Source organism: Martes martes, assembly GCF_963455335.1.
Source record: "Martes martes genome assembly, chromosome: 3".
NCBI lineage: Eukaryota > Metazoa > Chordata > Mammalia > Carnivora > Mustelidae > Martes > Martes martes.
In genome coordinates this window covers 124000232-124025720 of record NC_137890.1, presented here as the reverse complement: position 1 = coordinate 124025720, position 25489 = coordinate 124000232, and the positions used below count along the sequence as shown (strand labels likewise).

The window sequence follows — 25489 nt, the reverse complement described above, 5'->3', positions numbered from 1 at the left end:
TTTGAGTGTGTATATTTTGGGGAGGGTAGCGTTAACATTTCAAACCCAGCCATTAAATTAGTGTTTGATATGCTGTTGAAGCGAGCACTCCAGTCATTAAATTAAAAGCAGTTATTACAAACTATTATAGATCTTTGGGAAAAATCAGAAGTTCTTTCCTGAACACAGTCTTATCTTCTGAACATATTTACAATTTGTCAGGTTATAAATCCTTGGGTTTATTAATTTGCCATTACTCCTTCTAGATATAGATGAATTGAGTCCTCCTGGGTTTAAACAGGAGAAGGCAATACGTATTGTCAGAGCTAATGCTACATTTTTCTACAAACTAAAATTTTTGGAAAGTGTCATTATTCATTGACTTTAAAAGTATTAAATATTAATTGGTGCTTACAAAGCAAAAGTTAGTGCTCTAAATGGAGAGAATTTGTTTAGGTTTATGTACTTTCTATTTTCAGTGACATAATTTTTCATTAGTTTGTCTGATTATTAAAAGATTTTTAAATTGCTTAGCAATTATTACGGAACTCACTCTGAGGATAGAGGTCATGCCTACTACTATCTTGCTGCCTCTGTGCACAGCCACAGAGTGAGAGTGCTTTGTCTTTAGTCACAGTAAATCCTGATGTTCACCTCCTTCTTGGATATTTATGTTCACAGGATTGTCTTTCCACACAGTGATTTCTTTGGTCTTGAATGCTTCCCCTGGTTCTGTATCTTCTACAATATTGTTAATTCTGTCCTGATGAGAGGTGGAGAGTTGATCTCACCTTGTGTTTACAATATGAACCATTCCTTAAAATTTTCAAACTCATCTTTAGTCGTGATTAAAGATCCATTCGGAAGTCACCTGTTTCAATAATTGATATAGGTACCTGGCTTTCCTCTTACCATATTTCTGGCAAAAGTTGCATGTTTCTTGCCCATATATTCATCCTATCAATCAAGTGTCTTTGTAGCTTTGAGTAAACTAAGTTGTAAATTAATTTTTTCCTTCCTTCCTTCCTTTCTTCCTCTCCGTTCCTTTCTTTTTTCTTCTCTTCTCTTCTTTTTTCTTTTCTCTTCTTTCTTTCTTTTTTCCTGCCTTCCTGCCTGCCTACCTTCCTTCCTTCTTTTAGGTTGTAAGTTTCTTAAGAACAAAAGTTGTAATACCAAGTCTTTGTGTCCTGCAATATTCAGTACAGTCTTACGAGTGTTAAATACTTGTTTATAGTTTTGAATGTAAATCTAATTTTACTGTAATGTAATAAGCAAGTTATTACCTGGCTATTTCTTAAATTAAAAACCCCTTATTCCTTTAACTTTTCTTAAAATGTTTCTTTTCAGTTAATTTACTTCTGTGACTTCAAAGTTTTCGTTTTTACTTCATGATATTTTATGAGATTTTTTGAATGCTTGGCAATATGCTAGGCTTTATGATTATTGAGCCAGGCTTCCTTTACTGTTTCTCAAATCCCAGGGCATTAGATGCAAGAAAAAGTACAGTTGAAAGGTTTATATTCTGATATGACTTTTTGAACCATATGTTTTGTGCAGAATTATAGATAATGGAGCAAAGTCTCTCTCTCTCTTTTTTTTTTTTTAAAGAAACAGTTTTTCTTTTTTCTTAAAGATTTTATTTATTTGAGAGAGAGTGAGTGTGCATGTATGAGTGGGGGTGGGGCAGAGGAAGAGGGAGAAGTAGGCTCCTTGCTGAGCAGGAGCGGGGCTCAATCCCAGGACCCTGAGATCATGACCTGCGCTGAAGGCAGATGCTTAACCAACTGAGCCACCCCGGCACCCTGATAGTGGAGCAAAATCTTAAATATTCTGCCACACAAGATAACTTCTTCCGAGTCCAAAATACTGTGCATTCAGATGTGAAAATATATTGTGTTTGCCTTAATCGTAGAATGTAATTTTAAATTTTACACATGGCAGTAACACCAACTCTATATCTATTAATTCAAGTATCCTGAAGGTGGTCACTTTTTTATTTTATGGATAATATTATTTGTGAATTAAGGGATTCACAAAGGTCTGAATATGATTCTGTCATGAATATCAAGGGTCTAATATATTTTATGGAGACCCAAATTAATTGTACATTTAACGTATAAAGACCCAGCATTAAAACCTAATAGTTCCAAATTGGTCTTTTGGTAGGACATTACTAACATACAATGGCATATCTGTTAACAACCAGCTTTCCAGAATTTGTACTTTACCTCAGTTGAAATGAGGAAGATTTTATGTTGAATGACTATCTGTCATTGTTTTAGCTATGAGCCCCATACTCTCTTTCATTTCAATTTCCTTTTTTTTTTTTTTTTAAGATTTTATTTATTTATTTGACAGAGAGAGATCACAAGTAGGCATAGAGGCAGGGAGAGAGGGGGCGGGGAACGGGCTCCCTGCTGAGCAGAGAGCCCAATGTGGGGCTCGATTCCAGGACCCTGAGATCATGACCCGAGCCGAAGGCAGAGGCTTAACCACTGAGCCACCCAAGCACCCCTCATTTCAATTTCTTTAGATTTATGAAAAAGGTATTATAATATAGTACTTCAAACACACCATTTCAGTTTGATTTTTAGCACCTGTGGTTTTTGGGGGTTTTTTTGTTTTTTTTTAATGTAAAGAAACTGGCAGGGGTGCCTGGGTGGGTCAGCCTCTGCCTTCAGCTCAAATCATGGTCTCAGGGTCCTGGGACTGAGCCCAGCGTCGGGCTCTCTGCTCAGCAGGGAGCCTGCTTCCCCTCCCCACCCCCCACTCTGCCTCTCTGCCTACTTGTGATCTCTCTCTCTGTGTCAAATAAATAAATAAAATCTTTAAAAAAGAAAAAAAAACAAAGATACTGGTTTGATTAAAATACATGTGTTCTTCATGTTTTTTCCTTTCTCTGTCATTTTTGTTTTGTTAATGTTTATATAAAGACTGATTTGACAATTTTAGATAGGATTTTTGTTGTATAATTTGAAGTTAACATGAGGAGTGACACCCACTCAACCCTTGCTGTGTAACTGTTAAAATTATGTGACAAAATGAGTGCTTTTTGTCACTTTCAATTAAGCATTCCTTTGGATGGGGCCTAATACCAGCTTTTTAAATGTTGAATTCTGCATTATTATAAACATGTATTTAATTTTGAACAGAGTTTCTATACTACCCACTGGCTCTTTAAAATTTCTTTGTGATATCAAAGTAATCTTTTGAGGCTAGTTGCTAAATGCTTTGTCAGTACTCAAGTTCTGATGAAATGAGTGGGAAATAACCTTTTGAGCAAACATTATACTTTGAACTTTTTAAATAACTTGCCTCACATTGATGTTAAAACTGGTTTATTGTTTATTCTGATTCATTGTCAGTATTTGTTTAATTATTATTTTTTATTTTTATTTATTTATTTATTTTTAAAGATTTTATTTATTTATTTGACAGAGAGAGAGATCACAAGTAGGCAGAGAGGAAGGCAGATAGAGAGGGAAGCAGGCTCCCTGCTGAGCAGAGAGCCTGATGCGAGGCTCGATCCCAGGACCCTGGGATCATGACCTGAGCCGCAGGCAGAAGCTTTAACCCACTGAGCCACCCAGGTGCCCATGTTTAATTATTATTTTTTTAAATTGTTTTTTGATCTGGAATGGGTAGTGACTACTAGAGTATTTCTTCTTTTCTCCATTTAAATACACACATACACACACAAACACGCACGCGTAGGAAATAAAGATTGCTGTAGAGCCATTTAAACTATCATCTTGGAAAAAATTAATTTTGATGTTACTTCATGTCAGCTACAGAGATCAATTCCAGATAGACTGTAGACCTAAACGTAGAGGCTAAAACTGTAAAATTGCTAGAAGAATATGCAGAATGTCTTTCTGAATTTGAGATTGCCAAAAAGTAGAGAACAAAAAGTGTTAACTTTTTTAGTATATGTGCTGCCGAAGCGAGCACAAGTGTTAACTTTTTTAAAGGAAGAAAAAAATGAATGAGTTAGATAATACTAAAATATAAAACTTATTTTCTTTGAAAGACTCCACTAAGATAATGAAAGGCAAGTCATAAAGCAGAAGAAAATATTTAATACATACATCTTTGATTTCAGAATATATAAATAATTCTTATATATCGATGAGAAAAACAATAGTAAGCTAATAGGAAAATGAGTAAAAGATGAACTGGCATTGAAAACAATATTCATGTATCTATTATCCAGTTGGATAGAAACTCAAACCCATATGTAACCAGTGAAATTCAAACTAAAATGGTTAAGAGATAACCGGTAGAGTGTTTCTCATTCCCAGCACCAAGTGTGGGAAGGATGTGGAATAAGTCTATATAGCACTGTTAGTGGTAAACATATTGGAAAACTTATCTACCAGTATCTACTAAAGTTGAACATATGCATAGACTATGGCCTGGAAATTCCACTCTAGTTATATACCTGTCAGAAAAATGTGATACATTCTTTTTTTTTTTTTTTAAAGATTTTATTTATTTATTTGACAGATAGAGATCACAAGTAGGCAGAGAGGCAGGCAGAGAGAGAGGAGGAAGCAGGCCCCCTGCTGAGCAGAGAGCCCGATGTGGGGCTCAATCCCAGGACCCTGGGATCATGACCTGAGCCGAAGGCAGAGGGTTTAACCCACTGAGCCACGCAGGTGCCCCAAAATGTGATACATTCTTGAGAAAACAAGTTCAGGAATGTCCCTGCATGCACCAAAAACTAAATAACACTGTTGTCTATCAACAATACAGTGGATAAAGAAACTGTGTTATACTCACACTGTAGAATTAAGCCATGGAAATGAATGAATGTTAACAAGATGTATCAAAAAAGATAAATCTCGAGGTGCCTGGGTGGCTCAGTGGTTTAAAAGCCTCTGCCTTCGGCTCAGGTCATGATCTCAGGGTCCTGGGATCGAGCCCCGCGTCTGGCTCTTTGCTCAGCAGGGAGCCCGCTTCCCTCTCTCTCTGCCTGCTTCTCTGCCTACTTGTGATCTCTCTCTCTGTGAAATAAATAAATAAAATCTTAAAAAAAAAAAGATAAATCTCATAAATATAGTACTTGAGCAAAAGAGGGCTAACACAGAAGAGTACATTTTATCAGAGTTTATTTATATAAAGTACCGAAACAGTCAAAATTACTCTAATGATAACAGGATAGTGGTTCCTTTGGTGTGAGGGAAGGTGGTGTGCCTGGAAAGTGTATAAGGGGAGTGTTTCTAGGGTACCGGTTAAGTGTTCTGTTTCTGGATTTGAATGGTGATTACGTGGGAGGTTTACTTTGTAAAAATTCATTCAGCTCCAGACTTATTTGTCTGTATTTTTGAATGTATGTCGTACATACATTTACATATAGGTAAAATATTTATAAAATCAAACAAAAATAATGCAGCTATAATATAGGTTTATTTGGTTGTCTCATCAGCATTTTATTGGGGGAGTAGAGAAGTTGTGAGAACATTGTAGTGAAAAAAAATTTACTGAATGTAAGTACTATGATTTTATAAATATCATTCATGAAGAATTTTAGAGTAATGATCTCACTTGGAATGATGGTAAGGGAAGAATCAAACTAAAGGCAGCATCATATAGTGGTTAAAAGCACAGACTGAAGCCTTATTACCTGATTCAGATCCTGGTTTTGTAATTTACTACCTGTGTGACCTTGATTAAGTTACTTAAGTTACTTCACACCTTAAGTTAATTTCTGTTGCCTAATTTCTGTTGCCTTCCTCATCTATAAAATAGGGATAATAGCACAAACCTCATAACATTATAAGTTAATATACATAAAACACTTAGAACAATGCCTGGCACATGATAATGGTATGTGTTTATTTAAGTAAAAAGTTTAAAGTACTGTTTCAAAATACACATTTTAAAATGTTGTTTGGGGGGGCACCTGGGTGGCTCAGTGGGTTAAAGCCTCTGCCTTCGGCTCAGGTCATGATCCCAGGGTCCTGGGATCGAGCCCCGCATCGGGCTCTCTGCTCCGCGGGGAGCCTGCTTCCCTTCCTATCTCTCTCTCTCTTCGTGCCTCTCTGCCTACTTGTGATCTCTATCAAATAAATAAATAAAATCTTTAAAAAAAATAAAATAAAATAAAATAAAATGTTGTTTGGGTCTTTTCAGGGAGCTATTATATTAGTGCTGTTATAACACACTGGGTCATTATTGTTTGCCTATCATCCTTCTTCAGTATACTAATCTAGGGTAGGATACTTATTTTATGTCTTTATTTTTAGCACTTACTGCTATTTAATATTTTGCCACCTCTGACAAGTATTTCCAAAACTGGAAAGCTGTATTTCAAAGCACTTGAGTTTTCTGCATCAGTCTTTATATGTGTGTGTGTGTGTGTATATATATGTGTATATATATATAATTATAATAATATAATAATATATATATAATAATCCTAAGTTTTATATATATATAATTTAGGATTTCTTGTGTATATAAAATAATGTTCATATTACATATAAACTATTTAAGGATTGGGATGGAAAATGTAGGAAATGAAATCTGAGTAGCAAATCTAGTTTTTTCCATACTGTTCCTACTCTATAGAACTCTTGTGTGTGTTAAATTTCTTGTACAACTTCATGTAAAATCTAAGTATCTTTGAAATCTGTAGGTTTATTTGCCATTCTGTATTCTTTTTATAGTTGTCACATCATAAATTCTATGACATAGTGATAGAATTTGGGTTTTGGGGCTATTTTTAATATTTATTTGTTATTCTAATTTATTAATTAACATATAATGTATTATTAGTTTCAGAGGTACAGGTCTGTCATTCATCAGTCTTATGTAATACCCAGTGCTTATTGCGTCACCTGCCCTCCTTAATGTCCATCACCCAGTTACCCCATCCCTCTGCCCCCCTCCCCTCCAGCAACCCTCAGTTTATTTCCTGTGATTAAGAGTCTCTTATGGTTTGTCTCCCTTTCTTGTTTCATTTTGTTTTATTTTTTCCTCTCTTCCCCTATGATCCTCTGTTTTATTTCTTAAATTGCACATATGAGTGAGATCATATAATAGTCTTTCTCTGATTGACTTATTTCACTTAGCGTAATATCCTCTAGTTCCATGATAGAATTTTTAGAAGCCATAAATACTGGACAGAAATTAAGAAAGAAGTCATTTTGTTTACCCACTTATTTACTTTCTGTTATTTATTGTCTTGAAGATTTCAGTTTATATTAAGTGTTGTATTTCCATTCAGCATATAGGAATCACTTTACCATTTCTTGTAGTATAGGTTGGCTGGCACCAGGTTCTCTCAGTTTTCATCCAAAAATGTCTTAGTTAACTTTTATTTTATTTTATTTTTTTAAAGATTTTATTTATTTATTTATTTATTTATTTGTCAGAGAGAGAGAGAGAGCGAGAGTGGCAGGCAGAGGAAGAGAGAGAAGCAGGCTCCCTGCTGGGCAAGGAGCCCGATGCGGAACTTGATCCCAGAACCCTAGGATCGTGACCTGAGCCGAAGGCAGCGGCTTAACCCACTGAGCCACCCAGGCGTCCCGAGTTAACTTTTATTTTTGAAGTATATTTTCACCAGATACAGAATTCTAGGTTGAAATTCTTTTTCTTTCAGCACTTTAAGAATGTTCAGTTTTTTGGGGCACCTGGGTGGCTCAGTGGGTTAAGCCTCTGCCTTGGGCTCAGGTCATGATCCCAGGGTCTTGGGATCGAGCCCCGCATTGGGCTCTCTGCTCAGCGGGGAGCCTGCTTCCTCCTCTCTCTCTGCCTGCCTCTCTGCCTACTTGTGATCTCTGTCTGTCAAATAAATAAATAAATAATTTAAAAAAATGTTCAGTTTTTTCCTGGACTTCATTGTTTCTGGTGAGAAGCTATTCATAATTTTTATTGTTACTACATTGTATGTAATGTGTCATTTTTCTCTAGATGCTTTTTAACATTTTCTTTCTCCCTCTTTTTCTCTTTCTTTTAAATTGTAGTTTGACTATGATGTGCATAGTGTGAGTTTCTTTGTATTTATTTTCTTAGTGTCTTCTGGCCTTCTTGAATTTGTAAATGTGTATCTTTCATCAAATTTGGAAACTTTTTGCTATTATTTCTTCCAGTAGTTTTACTCTGTTTCCCTCTTTTTTTTTTTTCCTTTTTCTTGGGACTCTATATGTATGTTGTGTATATTATATATATATATATGTTAGTCATTTGCTATTGTTCCATAGGTTTTTGAAGCTCTGTTTATTTTTTCAATCTTTTTCTCTGCCCTTTGGCTTGTATATGTTAATAAAACATTGACTTGACTTTACTTTATGCTTTACTTTACTTTATCTGTACATTTACAGGCATCTCCAGTCTGCCCTTCTGTTCTTTCAATGAATTTTTAAAAGTTCTAAATATAGAATTTCTGTTTTTTTCTTTTTATAGTTTCTGTTTCTCTGCTGAGATTTTTTCATTCTCACTGGAAACATAGTTTCCCATTTGTCCTTTAACATAGTTTTAGCCATTTTAAAATGGTTGTGTGCTACTTCCAGTGTCTTAGTTCTTCTTAGGGTCAGTCCCTATTTATTGCCCTTTCTCTTGATTATGGATTACAGTTTGTTTGTGTCTAGTAATTTTGGAGTGCATCTTGGACAATGTAAATAGTCTGTTGCAGAAACCCTGTATTCTATTATGTTCTTCTGAAGGGGCTTTATTTATTTTTTTAACATCAAGTAATTAACTTGACTATTCTCAAATTCCCATTTCCCTCTGTGGTGGTGAGCAACTGAGTTCTTTTAAGCTTAGTTGGGCTGCTTCAAGTTGGCTCCATATGTGTGTAATTCAAGGTCAACTAAGCATTTGGACAGAGTTTATGCATACATCACTCAATGACTCTCTCCTTTTCTGTGATTTCTATAGACTCTTCCCAGCTGTTGTGTTCACAGCAAATACTGCCTTCTGGTTTTTCAAGGCAGGAACACAATAGATTTTCTGTATTTTTGTTTCCATTTATGGTACCACCTGGGCTGTCCCTCAGTCTAAAACCTATATTAAAATTAAAAAAACTCGGAAACTTACGTAATGCTGTTTACTTTTTCTAAGTGTATCACACCCCCTACCCTCTATTATTGCCTCCTTTTGTCTGTCTGTACTGCCTTCAGAGTTGTGTTTTGTTTTTGTTATTGTCCATAGTTTATAGTTATATGTTGGGGGAGAGGGTGTTGTTTTAATAGGAACAACTTGACCATTACTAGAAGCCAAAGTGAAGATTTAAATTTAAATGAAGATCCTTTATTCTAATGTTTTATCTTTGTAATCTTAGGTACCCTCTTAGTGGTATGATTTTACCAACTTTTAAAGACTGGATCCAAAATACCCTTGGAGTAAGTCTGGAGCATAAAACTACCTCTAAAGTAAGCAAATAAGAATGATGACTAGTATGCTTAAGTCTGTGTGGGTGTGTCTGTGTGTGCATGGACATGTGTTTAATCCCAAATCAGTTAGATTTATCTTTGTAATTTGTTATAGTTGCTTTAATGCATTTGTTGTTATTTTTGTTTGTTTGTTTGTTTTTGTTAAGAAGTTTACTGGTTTTATTGGCCTTGCTAGGTTTTCTAGGGATGACTTTTCAGCATCACAGATCTAGATCCCAGTCTCAAAATTTATCTGAGATTTGTCTGGTAAACTTTTTATCTTCTCTGAGCCTTAGTTATCCTAATTTGAGAAATGAGAGCAATAACTGTCCATTCTACCTTTCATAGGGTGGTAATAAAATGCACATGAACTAATTCTGTGGGAGGACTGTTACAAAAATATTATAAGTTGCTATTAATTTTAGGATATTTAATGGACTGACAGTATTCCAGGATTAATATAGAATAATTTGAAATAAATGTAATTTTACATTTAATATCAAACCATTTAGAATATTAGAAGACTTATGAAATAATAAAAATTTGATTAAGATATAAGTGATAATTTTAGTTCATGTAGTTTCACTTTTCTTAAGCTAGGGTTAAAAAACTTTAAACTATATTCATATCAAACTAACAAAATAGCATTTCTTTATGGTTTTTATTATTTATTATTTGCTGTGGGATGGTATTCTGCATGTCCCTCTAACTCGATATAAGTTCTGTAAGTGCAGAGACTATGGCTTATACTATATTCTCTACTGTATCCAACATGTTATTAAGAACTTAAATATTCAGCTACTGCTTGTTTGATTTATTTCTAAATCCACAGTTACATTTTATTCTACTAAGTATATTATGTTAACAGCTAATTTTTACCCCTCCTAAACAAAATTCTTTCAACTTTTCTTAAAAGATCTTTTTTTTATTTCCTTAATTATTTCTTTTGACTATTTGTAGTTACTTTTTTTTTTTTTTTGGACATTGATGCTGTCTGTATACCATATTCAGAAATTTCACCGGTTTTACATGCATTTTTTTCTGATTTTGATCCCTTTTCAGTTTTTAACAACAAAATAGTAATATGTATGTTTTGTTGGGGTCCTTATGGTCATTTCTTTTCACCATAGCATAAATTCCTTGAGGTCAAGATTTTTTTACCTGATTATCTCACTGCTATATCCCCAAGGCCTAGAATATTGCCAAGTATATAACACACACTCAATAAATATTTCTCATATAATTGAATATTAAATACAGACCCTTTAATAAGATACAGTATGTAAATATCATATATTTTTTTACACATTCTTATATTTTCTTTTTTCCAAATACTATAGCATAGCTTTTTCTTTTCTTTTCTTTTTCTTTTTTTTTTTAATAGCAGGTTTGATTTGGTCAGCCTCTTCTTACAGATAAGAAGAGGCTGCCTACATATATGGTAGGCAGGTTTTTGGTGCTTTTCATAACAGTTATGACATTTAACCTTTCTTCTTTATGGTAGCTGTATAAATTTAGTGGTGATAATCTCATTTAATAGATGAAGAAGCCAGGGTCCAGAGAAGTTGTGACTTCCCCCGTGTTGCATAGCTTTAAAGTTAAAGATTTTCCCCCCAGTTTACCTCTTAGTTGAAATTAAGTATCAAATTATAATGTTACAAGTTTTAAAGCAGTTCTGTGAAAATGGACCTGTTACTTATTATGAGGTTTCTTGTTGATCATTTTAAAATAATAATCAAACTATAAGAAATGGTAAATTTTATCTACAGGTGAAAATGTAGATGATGAAAAAAGTTAGCTTTTCCCCAGTTTCCTTGATCTAAAATGAAAGATTTGAGACTTTGCCATCTTCTTTGTTCTTGATTGCAGTCTTCAGAAACAATGAAAAAGTGGGGCATAGATGCAAAAGAGGAAACAAATGGCTTTTATAACTTATGTTACAGAATGTGATTAACTGGACCATTTATAATTTGTTATTGTCACAGAGTTGGTTTCCATATGTGTTACTTGGTATTTTCTCATGCTTTTGTCTCAATTTGGATGTTAAAAATTTACATTTTTGGTCACTCTCCTAACCAGATATTCAGAATTTATTTTCTAGAAATAAGTCAAAGAAACCAATTTTATTTTCTAGGCATCCTTAAATCCTAGTGATACACCTCCTTCTATTGTAAATGAAGATTTTCTTCATGACCTTAAAGAGACTAACATTTCATATTCACAAGAAGCAGATGATCGAGTATTTAGAGCTCATGGTAAGCAACCTTATAGAAGCACTATTTGATTTTAATTTTAAAATTTCCTATAATTTAAGATGTTTTTACATATTCTTTTTTAAATTGCAAAACAGGTCATTGTCTTCATGAGATATTTTTGCTCAGGGAAGGAATGTTTCAGCGAATTCCTGATATAGTTTTATGGCCAAGTAAGTTCTTTCTTTTCTTTGTGTCATTAATTTAGTATTATGAAATCTTAAGTAAATTTAGTATTGGAAATATGTACTTTTGAACATAGGAGTTGTAAAAAGTACAGGTAGCTGTATTTTTAAAGTTTACCAAAAGTCATATAATTCTTTCTTGATCTGAGCATCCTGAACTATTGGTTTTCATGACTGATCTTGCTGATGATTAAGTTTTCATTTTAAATGTTAATATCATATTGGGAGGTCAGTTAAAAAATGTATTTCTGGTTAGTTTGAAAGCTTAATGAAATTAGTATCGATCAATGATATATTCAGAGGTAGAGAAACCCTTAAGTATTAATTCCTGCAAATTTGTTGTAGTAATTTGTTGATATCAGCTTGTGGCCTAAAAAGCATTATGTCCAAATGGTGAAACAAATTGTTTAAGATACCCATTGTCTTTGATATAAATAATTAAATTCTGAAAAATTAATATCATTCATGATTTTGACTCGAGAAAGAGGATGGATGAGCTTTATGTTGTTATTTTGCTCTTGCTGATGACTAGACAGTCAGTATATTTGTATGATTTTTATATCTATCTCTTAGTAGAAAATTTAAAGCAGAATTGGTATAGTGTACCTTACTGTCCATAATTACAATTTTAAAAAAATTCCAGTGGTCTGGTCCTTTTTCCTCTTTAGATTTTATTAGAGGAGTAGATGGAGTATTTTATTTTTCATAAGTTGGCACATCTGTTTTTAGATGTGATCCTTTTACTTTACAGGGAGTATCTGAAGGAGAAAATCATACTTTAATATAGAGGTAGGAGGGAGGTGACATACATAGGAGGAAAATCCAAGAGCATGTGTAGCTGAGATTAAATTACTGTCTTGATACTTGTGGTATATATTCTCCCAGTATTCTTTTAGTAGCTTTAGGCTACTTCTTTACCAAGATTTGGGGAGGATTTATTTCCATTTTTTTACTGGAAAAAATGAAAGCAAAACTTATCAGTTTTCATTTTCCATAGGAAGCTTTAATAGACCATCTTTTGATGATACATCTTGAGTAGAACTTTCAAGCATGCCTTCTAGGTATTTTCTTCATGTGTCTGACTATTAAAATACTGAGAAATTACCATAATGAAAATGTAGGTCTTGCTTTAGGAAATACAAATATTTCAAAAAATCCAGATTTAGGAAACATGCAGAATTAGTCTATTGTTGCATAAAAGTTTTCTTTGTTCTGTGAAATCTGTCCCATTTGGCAGTTCCCTTAAAACGTTGTCCTTTTTTTTTTTTTCTATTAGTTTTCAAATCAGGCCCTTATCAACACATAGCTGGATTTTTCTTAATAGCCTGTGAGGTTCTCTCTCATGCTTCAATTTCTTGTTCCCTCCAACTGTCCCATATACTCTTGAGAGATTAGTTTTTCTAAAATATTCTCTTTACCATCCTGTCCCGTACCTCAGGAATCTATATAAATAGTATAAAGATGCCTGAAGTAAGTTTATAATTTTATTCTGTTGAATATTTCAGTATAATGACTTCTTAGAAATAGTTCCCCCCTCAACAGGTTATCAGATCTCTGAGGCCTTTATTTAACTTTAATGTAAATTTTCTGTTGGTGATAAAGTTCGGGTTTTTTCTTTGAATGAGGGCAAGTTTTGAGACAGTGTGGTATGCCACAGAGTGGAGGTGGCTATCTTATCCTACAGTTTGAACACACACACACACACACACACACACTCCCCATATGGATACACATACTTAGGAGATCTATCCTTGTGGATGTCTTTAAGTCTGGCTATAATTTGAATCTGAATTGTATATTTGCTTTAATAGGATGTCTAGGGCTTGTCTAAGCATAAGAACTTGTAATATATGTAATTTTTATGACTTGGACTCATCCTTAAACCAGGATTTGTCACCATCGTGACCCTTAACACAGTGTGAATATCTCTGCCTTTCACTTAGTTTGTACAAATAGTTAGTCATCCATTTATGTTGTCTGTGGTTAAGTATGCTTATAAAAATAAAGTCTCCCTTAACAATTACATATTTTTAAATCATTTCACTTATTAAACTTAGTATTTATGCATTATTTTTAACTGTCTAAATACCAAAACTTTAGTACTGTGAAAATATGTGCTAGGAACTCTTCCAGGTATTAAGGATGAGTTGTGAACAAAACAAAAATCTGTTCTCAGGTGCCATGCAATTTAGTGAGGAAGGAGACAGGAAAAAGAGAAATGAATGTATAATGTATTGAGCGGGGATAAGTGCTGTGAAGAAAAGGCACAGTAGGAAAATAGAGAGCTGTATAGGTGAGCAGTGGGTTGAGGACTCGAGTGCTATGTCAGATAGCGTGGTTGAAGAAAGCTTCTGATTAGGTGACAGTCCTAGAAGTAGTTTAGTCTTGTTAAAGGATTTTTGTTTGGGTATTTTATTAGTTATTAATCAACCGGTATTCCACTTAGTAAAAAATTTTACCACACATAGTAATTTTTATAAGCTTAATCTGAAAGCTTAAAAGGGATTTTTATTAAAAATTGGAAAGACATGGGGTGCCTAGGTGGCTCAGTGGGTTAAAGTCTCTGCCTTTGGCTCACGTCATAATCTCAGGGTCCTGGGATCGAGCCCCGCATCGGACTCTCTGCTCGGTGGGGAGCCTGCTCCCCCCCCCCCCGCCTGCCTCTCTGCCTACTTGTGATTTCTCTGTCAAATAAACAAATAAAATATTTTAAAAAAATTGGAATGACACAAATGACATATTCCTAGTTTTAAACAACCCTGAGAAATTATAATTCTTATAGGACAATATTTTTACTTTCATTAATGGATATTCACTTGTATGTTTTACATCCTTAATTTCCCTTTCAAGCTCTTAGCAGGTAATACTTGATTTTTGCTTTGTTTCCTTGCATCAAGTCTTTTTCTCTTCTTTGCCATGCCATATTAAATGGAGAAAGATTTATCTTTCTCAGATAGTTTCTTTGCCATGTTGGTCCCTGACTTAATGCTCTATTGCTAGTCAAATTCAGGTTTAGCATCTTGTGTCTTTATCTAAGATCTTCTGTTGTCAGGTTTTTGTTACTCATATAACGTTTACTCTGATAAAGAATACTCTGATAAAGAATACAATAGAAAGGAATATATGTAGTACATTATGTATAGCATTTTAAAAATTGCTTAAAAAACAGTGGAGAATCAACAGCTGCAAAAATTAGTGGGTGAAAGTATGATGAGAAACGTATTTATATAGAGTAACTATCTCCCCTCAAGATACTTATTAATTATAGTCTTCTTATAGTGGAAAAACCTAGCAGATACTTTATAACCAAAGGATGAAAGTTAACATTACCAGAAATGAGACCTGTCTATATCATGTGCCTCCAGATGTTACTCAGTAAGAAAGGCACAACATTACTTCTGTGGAATTCCTGCCGAGATGTGTAACCTGAATTTAACGATGAGGCAGAAACCCAAATTGGCAGATACTCTATGCCATAACTGACCAGTGCTTTTCAAAAGTGTCAGGGCCATGAAAATAAAAAATAGACTTGAGAAACTCTCTCAGATTAAAGAAGAGTAAGGAGAGGTCCCTGGGTGGCTCAGTCAGTTAAGTGTCTGCCTTCTGTTCAGGTCAAGATCCCAGGGTCCTGGGACCGAGCCCCACATCAGGCTCCTTGCTCTGCCAGCAGCTCCCACTGCTTGTGCACACTTTCTCTCTCTCTCTCTCTCTGTCAGATAAATAAATAAAATCTTTCAAAACAAAAAATAAAGAAGAGTAAGGAGACATGACAACTAGATACAGTGTGTGATTGGCTGGTGCAGAAAAGGGGACATTAGTGGAACAATAGGCAAAATTTGAATAAGGCCTATGTATTAGTTAATAGTATTGTGTAATAGTAAATTGCTTGATTTTGATAATTGAAAATATAAGATGTTAATATTTGTGGCTGCTGGATGAAGAAAATTCTTTGTACCTTTTTACAACCTTTTTATAAGTATGAAATCATTTAAAAGTGAAAAGTTGAAAAGATAAATAGTAAACATTTTGTTTTAACATAGCTGTTTAATGTGTGTTAATGAATGAATAAAGAAAGAAAAAGTTTATACACTAAAGAACTTCATGGACCTTTACTTTGCAGGGTTATCCAGATTTTGTTCATATCCTTGTGATTAATTGATTTTCCTTTTTTTTTTTCAACAGCATGTCATGATGATGTAGTTAAGATTGTGAATCTAGCGTGCAAATATAACCTTTGTATCATACCAATTGGTGGTACGTATTGTGCCTTTTAAATTTTAATATGGTAAATGTGTTTTTTATTTTTATTTTTATTTGAATTATTTGTATTCTAAATATTGGTATCATCCCATTGAAAGCAAACATTCTTGTAATTATGATATGATTATTCTGAAAAAAATTTTTATGCTCATTTTTGAGTAGATCTATCACCTAAACTGTTTGAAACATGTTGTTCATGGGTTCTTTGCCATATAGATCCCAATTCACACTGTGACTTAATGCTTAAATAAGAAAATATTCCCACCTTAGTAATTATTTTATAACCTTTTTCTTTATGGAGAGAATGTTATTTTTCAGAGGCTAAATATATCCAATATATACTTTTGAGAAGGAACACTATGCAGTGTGAAAGATCAACTAGGACAATGATGACCAGATCAGTAATACATTTTAATGTTGAAAACTAACATTGCTTTGCATTTTAAGACAAATTTGCCTTTAAGACAAATTTGATCTCTTCATCGTTTATCAACCACATGCTAATAACCTACACAAGCCAAAGGAAATTGACTTCACTGATTCAGTTAGCATTGATGAAACAGAAGTGGGACCCCAAACAAATCAGCTCCAGATTCCTTCTTCAGCAGATACTTTTAATTCATGAAAAAAAAAGGCACTACAGTGCTGCTTTTAGTGAAATATTTTTCTGATTTCAAATGACTGTGACAAGCAAATAGTATTTACTAATTACAGGCATGCTCTTAATTGACAGTTTACAGTCTCACCTTGTAAAAGTAAACTGAATATAGTAGGTCACCACCTCCTGTAATTCTTACTCATATCAAGAGTTTTTTTATCCAAGACACATGGAAATACCAATTAAGAATTTCCTCTCGTATATGGTAAGACAGATGGTTAAGGCCTAAACGCAGTATTATTTTATGTTGGTATCAAGAAGACATTTTTCCTTCGATAGCAAGTGTTAATGGGAAACAGGAGTACATTGGTTATATACTTGTATATATTTATTCTATATTAAAATCACCTTTTCATCATTAACATATATATTTGTTTGAATATTATATAATCTGGGCAATTTTAAGTTGCTTAAATTCTAATTTATTAAAGTATTTTTGTATGACAATATAAGATATTTCAAATGATAAATGAATTTTATAATTAAGGTAAGGTGTCTTTGGTTGAATTAGGAAGTATTTTTTCTTTTAAGCAATATCTCCAGAGTAATCATTAGCTTAGAATTTTTCTAATCATGTTTTTGGAGTTTCACAAATTGCTAGGGGCGTCACTTGAGTGTGCCCAGGGGATGGAGCCATATCCCATTGCTTTCAGCTCCATAATATTTCTTCATTTTGGCACGCAGCATAAAATAAAGGTGAGTTTGCTTTTAGTGTGTTAGCATTTGCAAATTACATTTTGCAAAGTAGAAATAGGTATTACTTTTCTAGCGGGCCTGTTTGTATACTTTGTATTAGGGATTTGCCCTAGAAATGTAGCTAAAAAATAAAATACTAAAATTGTTTTCTGTTTTGGCAGGAGGAACAAGTGTATCATATGGCCTAATGTGTCCTGCAGATGAGACAAGAACAATTATTTCTTTGGACACTTCACAAATGGTATATGATAATTTCAGACATATTTGAAGATAGTGTTTGCTTTAAAAAAACTCTTATGGCTCTGTCTTAGTTGTCACTAAAAAGGTATATTTTGGTACTTTTTGTTTTAAATTTATCATTGTATTTTACCATTGTCTTCAGGTCTCAGAAAGCTAAGTTCACTCACATTCAGGTATATATCTTGGTAATTTCTACCAAATTGGCCTGAGAAATTGATAATTTAAGAAGCATGGGTTGGAATATTGATACAATAGATGACCTGATTTGTATTATTAAAAGCAAAACAAATATTATTACTTAAGGTTGATTTGAAACACCAAGACTTATCCCCCAGATTTTCAATGCTCTTGCACTTTTGCTTCTGGAAGAATGGAGAGCAAACTGATTTTAATCATAGGATTATTTTGTGACCTTATGGCTCGCTATGGTCCAAGAGTTGGACATTGTGCCATGTTAAAGCTTTGATTTGGGAATGAACTTAAACTTTATATAGTCAACAATATTTGTGGTTGCATATGCCTTCATTACTATAAAAAGTTTAAGATTTATTTATTATTTATTTTATTAATTTGAAAATTTTTTCAAATACCAAAGTAGAGACAATAGTATATCCATTTTCTAGATTAAGTAATTACTGACTTTTTTTTTTATCATATTGGCTTTATATTTCTTTGTCTCTCGACTAGTTTTTAAATTTTTATTTAAATTCAGTTAATTAACATATAATGTGTTATTAGTTTCAGAGCTAGAGGTCAGTGATTCATCAGTCTTATGTAATACCCATTGCTCACTACATCACATCCCCTCCTTAATTTCCATCACCCAGTTACCGTGGCCCCCTTCCCCCTTCCCTCCAGGAATCCTCAGTTTGTTTCCTATGATTAAGAGTCTCTTACGGGTTGTCTCCCTCTCTGATTAAGTCTTGTTCTGTTTTTTCCTCTCTTCCCCTATGATACTCTGTTTCTTAAATTCCTCATATGAGTGAGATATTATGATAATTACCTTTCTCTGTTGATTTATTTGGCTTAGCATAATACCCTCTTGTTCCATCCACGTCATTGCAAATGGCAAGATTTCATTTTTTATGGCTGAGTAGTATTCCATTGTATATATATTTGATATCTTCTTTATCTACTCATCTGTCAGTGGACATCTGGGCTCTTTCCATAGTTTGGCTATTGTAGACATTGTTGCTATAAACATTGGGGTGCACATCCCCTTCAGATCACTACATTTGTACTTTTGGTAGTAGTGCAATTGCTGGGTCATAGGGTAGCTCTATTTTCAGCTTTTTGAGGAAGCTCCATGCTGTTCTCCAGAGTGGCTGTACCAGTTGGCATTCCCACCAACAGTGTAAGAAGGTGTTTTTTTCTCTGCATCCTCACCAACATTTGTTGTTTCCTGACTTGTTAATTTTAGCCATTCTGATTGGTGTGAGGTGGTATCTTGTGGTTTTGATTTGTTTTTTCTTGATGCAAAGAGATGTTGAGCATTCCTTCATGTGTTGGCCATTTGTTTATCTTCTTTGGAGAAATGTCTGTTCATATGTTCTGCCCATTTCTTGATTGGATTATTTGGGTTTTTTTGGGTGTTGAGTTTGATTAAGTTCATTATAGATTTTGGATACTAGCCCCTTATTTGATGAGACATTTCCAGATATCTTCTCTCATTCTGTCAGTTGTCTTTTGATTTTGTCGACTATTTCCATTTCTGTGCAGAAGCTTTTTATCTTGGTGAAGTCCCAATAGTGCATTTTTGCCTTTGTTTCCCTTGCCTTTGGAGGTGTGTCTAGCAAGAAGTTCCTGTAGCCAAGGTGACAGAGGTTGCTGCCTGTGTTCTTCTCTAGGATTTTGATGGATTCCTGTCTCACATTTAGATTTCTCCTCCATTTTGAGTCTGTTTTTGTGTATGATATAAGAAAATGGTCCAGTTTCATTCTTCTGCATGCGGCTTGTCTAATTTTCTCAACACATTTGTTGAAGAGACTGCCCTTTTCCCATTGGATATTTTTTCCTGCTTTGTTGAAGATTAGTTGACCATAAAGCTGAGGATCCATTTCTGGGTTCTCTCTTGTGTTCCAGTGATCAGTGTGTCTGTTTTTGTGCCAGTACCATACAGTCTTGATGATTACAGCTCTGTAATAGAGCTTGAAGTCTGGCATTGTGATGCCACCAGCTTTGGTTTTCTTCTTAAACATTCCTTTGGCTACTTGGGGTCTTTCTGGTTCTATACAAATTTTAGGATTATTAGTTCCAGCTCTGTGAAAAAAGTTGATGGTATTTTGTTAGGGATTGCATTGAATGTATAGATTGCTCTAGGTAGCATAGATATTTTGACAATATTTGTTCTTCCAATCCATGAGCATAGAACATTTTTCCATTTCTTTGTGTCTTCCTCAACTTCTTTTATGAGTGTTCTTTTTTTTTTCTGAGTACAGACTCTTTGCCTCTTTGGTTAGATTTATTCCTTGGTATCTTAAGGTTTTTGGTGCAATTGCAAATGAATCAACTCCTTAATATCTCTTTCTTCTAATTCTTAATGTATAAAAATGCAGCTGATTTCTGTGCATTGATTTTATATCCTGCCTCTCTGCTGAATTGCTGTATGAGTTCTAGCAATTTTGGGGTGGAGTCTTGGGTCTTCCCTACAGAGTAGCATGACATTTGCAAAGAGTAAGAGTTAGACTTCTTTGCTAATCAGATGCCTTTTATTTCTTTTTGTTGTCTGATTGCTGAGGCTAGGACTTCTAGTCCTATGTTGAACAACAGTGGTGATAGTGGACGTCCTTGCTGTGTTCCTGACCTTAGGGGAAGCTCTCAGTTTTTCTCCATTGAGAATGATATTCACTGTGGGCTTTTCGTATATGGTTTTTATGACATTGAAGTACGTTCCCTCTATCCATACACTATGAAGTTTTGTTTTTTTTTTTAAAGATTTTATTTATTTATTTGACAGAGAGAGAGATCACAAATAGGCAGAGAGGTAGGCAGAGAGAGGAGGAGGGGAGCAGGCTCCCTGCTGAGCAGAGAGTCCGATGCGGGACTCAATCCCAGGACCCTGAGATCATGACCTGAGCCGAAGGCAGCGGCTTAACGCACTGAGCCACCCAGGCGCCCACTATGAAGTTTTAATCAAGAAAGGATGCTGTACTTTGTCAAATGCTTTTTCTGCATCTACTGAGTATCATATGGTTTTTCTTCTTTCTTTTATCAATGTAGTGTATCACACTGATTAATTTGCAGATGTTGGACCATCCTTGCAGTCCAGGAATAAATCCCACTTGGTTGTGGTGAATAATCCTTTTAATGTACTGTTGGATCCTATTGGCTAGTATCTTGGTGAGAATTTTAGCATCCATGTTTATCAGGGTTATTAGTCTGTAATTGTCCTTCTTGGTGGGGTCTTTGTCTGGTTTTGGGATCAAGGTAGTGCTGGCCTCATAGAACAAGTTTAGAAGTTTTCCTTCCCTTTCTATTTTTTAAAACAGCTTCAGAAGAATACATATTAATTCTTCTTTAAATGTTTGGTAGCACTCCCCTGGGAAGCCATCCAGCCCTGGACTTTTGTTTGTTGGGAGATTTTTGATTACGTCTTCCATTTCCTTGCTGGTTATAGGTCTGTTTAGGTTTTCTATTTCTTCCTGTTTTGCTTTTGGTAGTTTATACATCTCTAGAAATGCATCCATTTCTTCCAGATTACCTAATTTGTTGGCATATAATTGCTCATAATATGTTCTTACAGTTGTATTTTTTTGGTGTTGGTTGTGGTCTCTCCTTTTTCATTCATGATTTTATTTACTTGGGTCCTTTCTCTTTTCTTTTTGATAAGTCTGGCCTGGGGTTTATCAATCTTATTAATTCTTTCAGAGAACCAGCTCCTAGTTTTATTGATCTGTTCTACTGTTCTTTTCATTTCTTTTTTTTATGATTTCTGGTTTAATTTTTGCTATTTCTCTTCTACTGGGTCTAGGCTTTATTTGCTATTTCTCCTTTAGGTGTAGGGTTCGGTTGTGTATTTGAGACCTTTCTTGCTTCTTGAGAAAGGCTTCTATTGCTATATACTTCCCTCTTAGGACCACCTTTGCTGCATCCCAAAGGTTTTTGAATAGTTGTGTTTTCATTTTCTTTTGTTTCCATAAATGTTTTTTCTTTAATTTCCTAGTTGACCCCCTCGTTCTTTAGTAGGGTGCTCTTTAGCCTCCATGTATTTGAGTTCTTTCCAAATTTCCTCTTATGATTGGGTTCAACTTTGAAAGCACTGTGGTCTGAAAATATACAGGGGATGATCCCAATCTTTTGGTACCAGTTGAGGCCTGATTTGTGACCTAGTATGTGATCTATTCTGGAGGATATTCCATGTACACTCGAGAAGAACGTATGTTCTCTTGCTTTAGGATGGAATGTTCTGACTGTATCTATGAAGTCCATCTGGTCCTGTGTGTCATTTGAAGTCCTTGTTTCCTATTTGATCTTCTGCTTACATGATCTGTCTATTGCAGTGAGTGCAGTGAGTGTGATACTGTTATTGTGTTCTTATCAATGTGTTTCTTTAATTTTGTTATTAGTTTGTTTATATAATTGGCTGCTCCCATGTTAGGGGCATGAATATGTATAATTGTTAGATTTTCTTGTTGAATAGATCTTTTAATTCTGATATAGTGTACTTCCTCATTTCTTATTACAGTCTTTAGTTTAAAATCTAATTTGTCTGAGGTAAGGATTGCCACCCCAGCTTTCTTTTGATGTCCATTAGCATGATAAATGGTTTTTCACCCCTCACTTTAAATCTGAAGGTATCTTTGGGTCTACAGTGAGTCTCTTGCAGATACCATATCTATGGGTCTTGCTTTTTTTAATCCAATCTTAAACCCTGTATCTTTTGATTGGGGCATTTAGCCCATTTACATTCATAGTAACTATTGAAAGATATGAATTTAGTGGCATTGTATTGCCCGTAAAGTAACTTTCTGTATATTGTCTCTGTTCCTTTCTGGTCTGTGTTCCTTTTGGGCTCTTTCTTCGCTTAAGGGATCCCTTTTAATAATTCTTGTAGGACTGGTTTATTGATCACAAATTCTTTTTAGTTTCTTTTTGTCTTGGAAGATTTTTTTTTTTTTTTTGTTAAAGATTTTATTTATTTGAGAGAGAAAGAGAGAGTAGGAGCTGTTGGAGGGGCAGAGGGAGAAGCAGGCTCCCTGCTGAGCAGGGAGACCAGTGCAGGGCTTAATCCTAGGACCCTGGAATCATGACCTGAGCCAAAGGAAGAAGCTTATTCAACTGAGCCACCCTGCTGCCCTTGCCTTGGAAGCTTTTTATCTCTCCTTCTATTTTGAATGACATCCTAGCTGGATAAAGTATTCTTGTCTGCATATTTTTCTCATTTAGCACAGGAATATGTCATGCCTGTCCTTTCTGACCTGCCAAGTCTCTGTGGATAGGCCTGCTGCCTGTCTAATGTTTCTACCCTTGTATATTATGGACCTCTTGTCCCGAGCTGCTCTCAAGAATTTTTTTTCATCTCTGAGATTTGCAAGTTTTTTTTTTTTTAAAGACTTTATTTATTTATTTGACAGACAGAGATTACAAGCAGGCAGAGAGGCAGGCAGAGAGAGAGGAGGGAGCAGGCTCCCTGCTGAGCAGAGAGCCCGATGCGGGGCTCGATCCCAGGACCCTGAGATCATGACCTGAGCCGAAGGCAGAGGCTTAACCCACTGAGCCACCCAGGCGCCCCGAGATTTGCAAGTTTTACTATATGTCAGGGTGTTGACCTATTTTTATTGATTTTGAGGGGGATTGCCTATGCCTCCTGGACTTGGATGCCTGTTTCCTTCCCTGGATTAGGGAAGTTCTCCAGTATAATTTATTCCAATATACCTTCTCCACTGCCACCCCCACCCCCAGGATCCCAATTATCTAATATTGTTTCACCTTATGGTATCACTTATCTCTCAAATTCTCCCCTCATGATCCAGTAGTTGTTTATCTCTCTTTTTCTCAGTTTTATTCTCCATCATTTTGTCTTCTATATCACTGATTTTTTCCTCTGCTTCATTTATCCTGCAGTTAGAGCCCCCATTTTGATTGTATCTCATTAATAGCCCTTTTGATTTTGATTTTGACTTGATTAGATTTTGGTTCTTTTTTTTTTCTCCAGAAATGCATTCTCTAGTGTCTTCTTTGCTTTTTTTTCAAGCCCCACGAGTATCTTCATAATTGTTAATTTGAGCTCTAGTTCTTATATCCATACTGATTAGGACCCTGGCAGTCAGTACTGCCTCTTGTTCTCTTTGTAGAGGTGAGTTTTTCCATCTTGTCGTTCTGCCCAGAGAAGAATAGATGAATGAGAGAACAAAATACTAAAATGGCAACAACGACCCCAGAGAAATATACACTAAACAAATCAGAAGATACCTGAAACTGAAAGAAAAGAAAAAAAGAATGTAATCAGGTGAACAGACAGAGCAATACCCCGGATCATGTGTGTATTTTGGTCTGTTTGTTAGAAAAGTAGATCCCAGAATTGTAAAGAAATAAATATTTGTATATGTATGAAAATAAAATTAAATGCAATGAATGGATAGAATGTAAATGTAAAGGTGAAAATTAAAAGACAAAAAGAAAGAATGAATATAAACAGACAGGTGAACAGAACGGAGCAGTATACTATATCCTGAGTGTATTTTGGTTGGTTTGTTAAAAGAAACTATATCTCAAAATTGTAAAGAAAGAAAAACATATATATACAGAAATAAAATTAAATACAATGAAAGGATAGAGTTTAACTGTACAAATGAAAATTTTAAAAAGATTTCAAAGAAAGAGTTGATAAAACAAGAAATTGGTTGAAAAAGGAAAAAGAAAAAAAATGGAAAGACTAAAGAATCGTGGGAAAAAAAAAAAAAAACATGATGTCTGTATACTATTTTCCCCTAGTGCTGGAGTTTTACATTTCTGTGTGATTGGTAAACTTGGTGTTGACTGGATGTTCTTGCAGATCTTCTGGGAGAGGGGCCTGGTGTATTTGCCCCAGTGGTATTTCACCACCCTTGCCAGGGGGCCAGGCTAAGTAAGCAGCTCTGGATTGCTCTATGTGGCTTTTTGTTCCCTGAAGGCTTTTCCTGCCACTTTAGAGGATGAGAATGAAAATGGCAGCCTTCTAATCTGAAAGCTTGGGGCCCCACTCCTCAGTGCACCCTCAGGGAAAAGCAGTCAATTATTCCTGTCTCCCTGGTCTCCATCCTATAACCGAGTGTTTCTGTATCAGGCATGCAGCCCCATTTCAAGTCTCTAAACCCTGTAGACTCCTGTGGTGTGCATCTGTGCTGGTCCTCCTGTCGGAAAGAGGAAGGTCTCCCTGGTTCTGCTGGTTGCTGGGCCCCTGCTCAAAGAGCAGTCACCCAACTGTGCCATGGGTGGCAGTATATGGCATCCCCAAGCTGAGAGCTCACTCCTGGGCTTGCTTATTGCAGCTGGCTTTCCCACTCTGATGCCTGGGAACTCTGCCACACTCAGGCACCCCTGGTCTTCCTGTGACCCCAGGGATCCTGGGACCACCCCGTCCTGCCTAGGATTCCACCCTCCTTCGCCACCTGAGCACCTTTCAGGCAGGGATGTCCCTTACTGGAGCAGACTTCTAAAAGTTCTGATTTTGTGCTCTGTTGCTATATCACTTCCTGGTTCCAGCTTACATAGGCTCTCTCTCCTTCCTGCTGTAGATTATCTTCCCATATATTGCCTTGGATTCACTCCTCTGCACCTCCTACCTTACAGAAAGTGGTCACTTTTCTATTTGTGGAGTTGCAGCTATTCTTTTCTTTGATCTCTGGTTGAGTTCACAGGTGT

General features: G+C 35.2%; 1 protein-coding gene across 1 annotated transcript in view; it reads left to right on the top strand.

Annotated features, from left to right (window-relative positions):
• Positions 1 to 25489, top strand: part of AGPS (alkylglycerone phosphate synthase) — a 140126-nt gene that overhangs the window by 37336 nt on the left and 77301 nt on the right. Inside the window, exons 3-7 of the mRNA XM_080798840.1 lie at positions 9266 to 9356; positions 11491 to 11611; positions 11707 to 11781; positions 15976 to 16047; positions 17569 to 17648. Of these exons, the coding sequence (XP_080654966.1) occupies positions 9266 to 9356; positions 11491 to 11611; positions 11707 to 11781; positions 15976 to 16047; positions 17569 to 17648 (439 nt within the window). The remainder of the gene's footprint in view (positions 1 to 9265; positions 9357 to 11490; positions 11612 to 11706; positions 11782 to 15975; positions 16048 to 17568; positions 17649 to 25489) is intronic.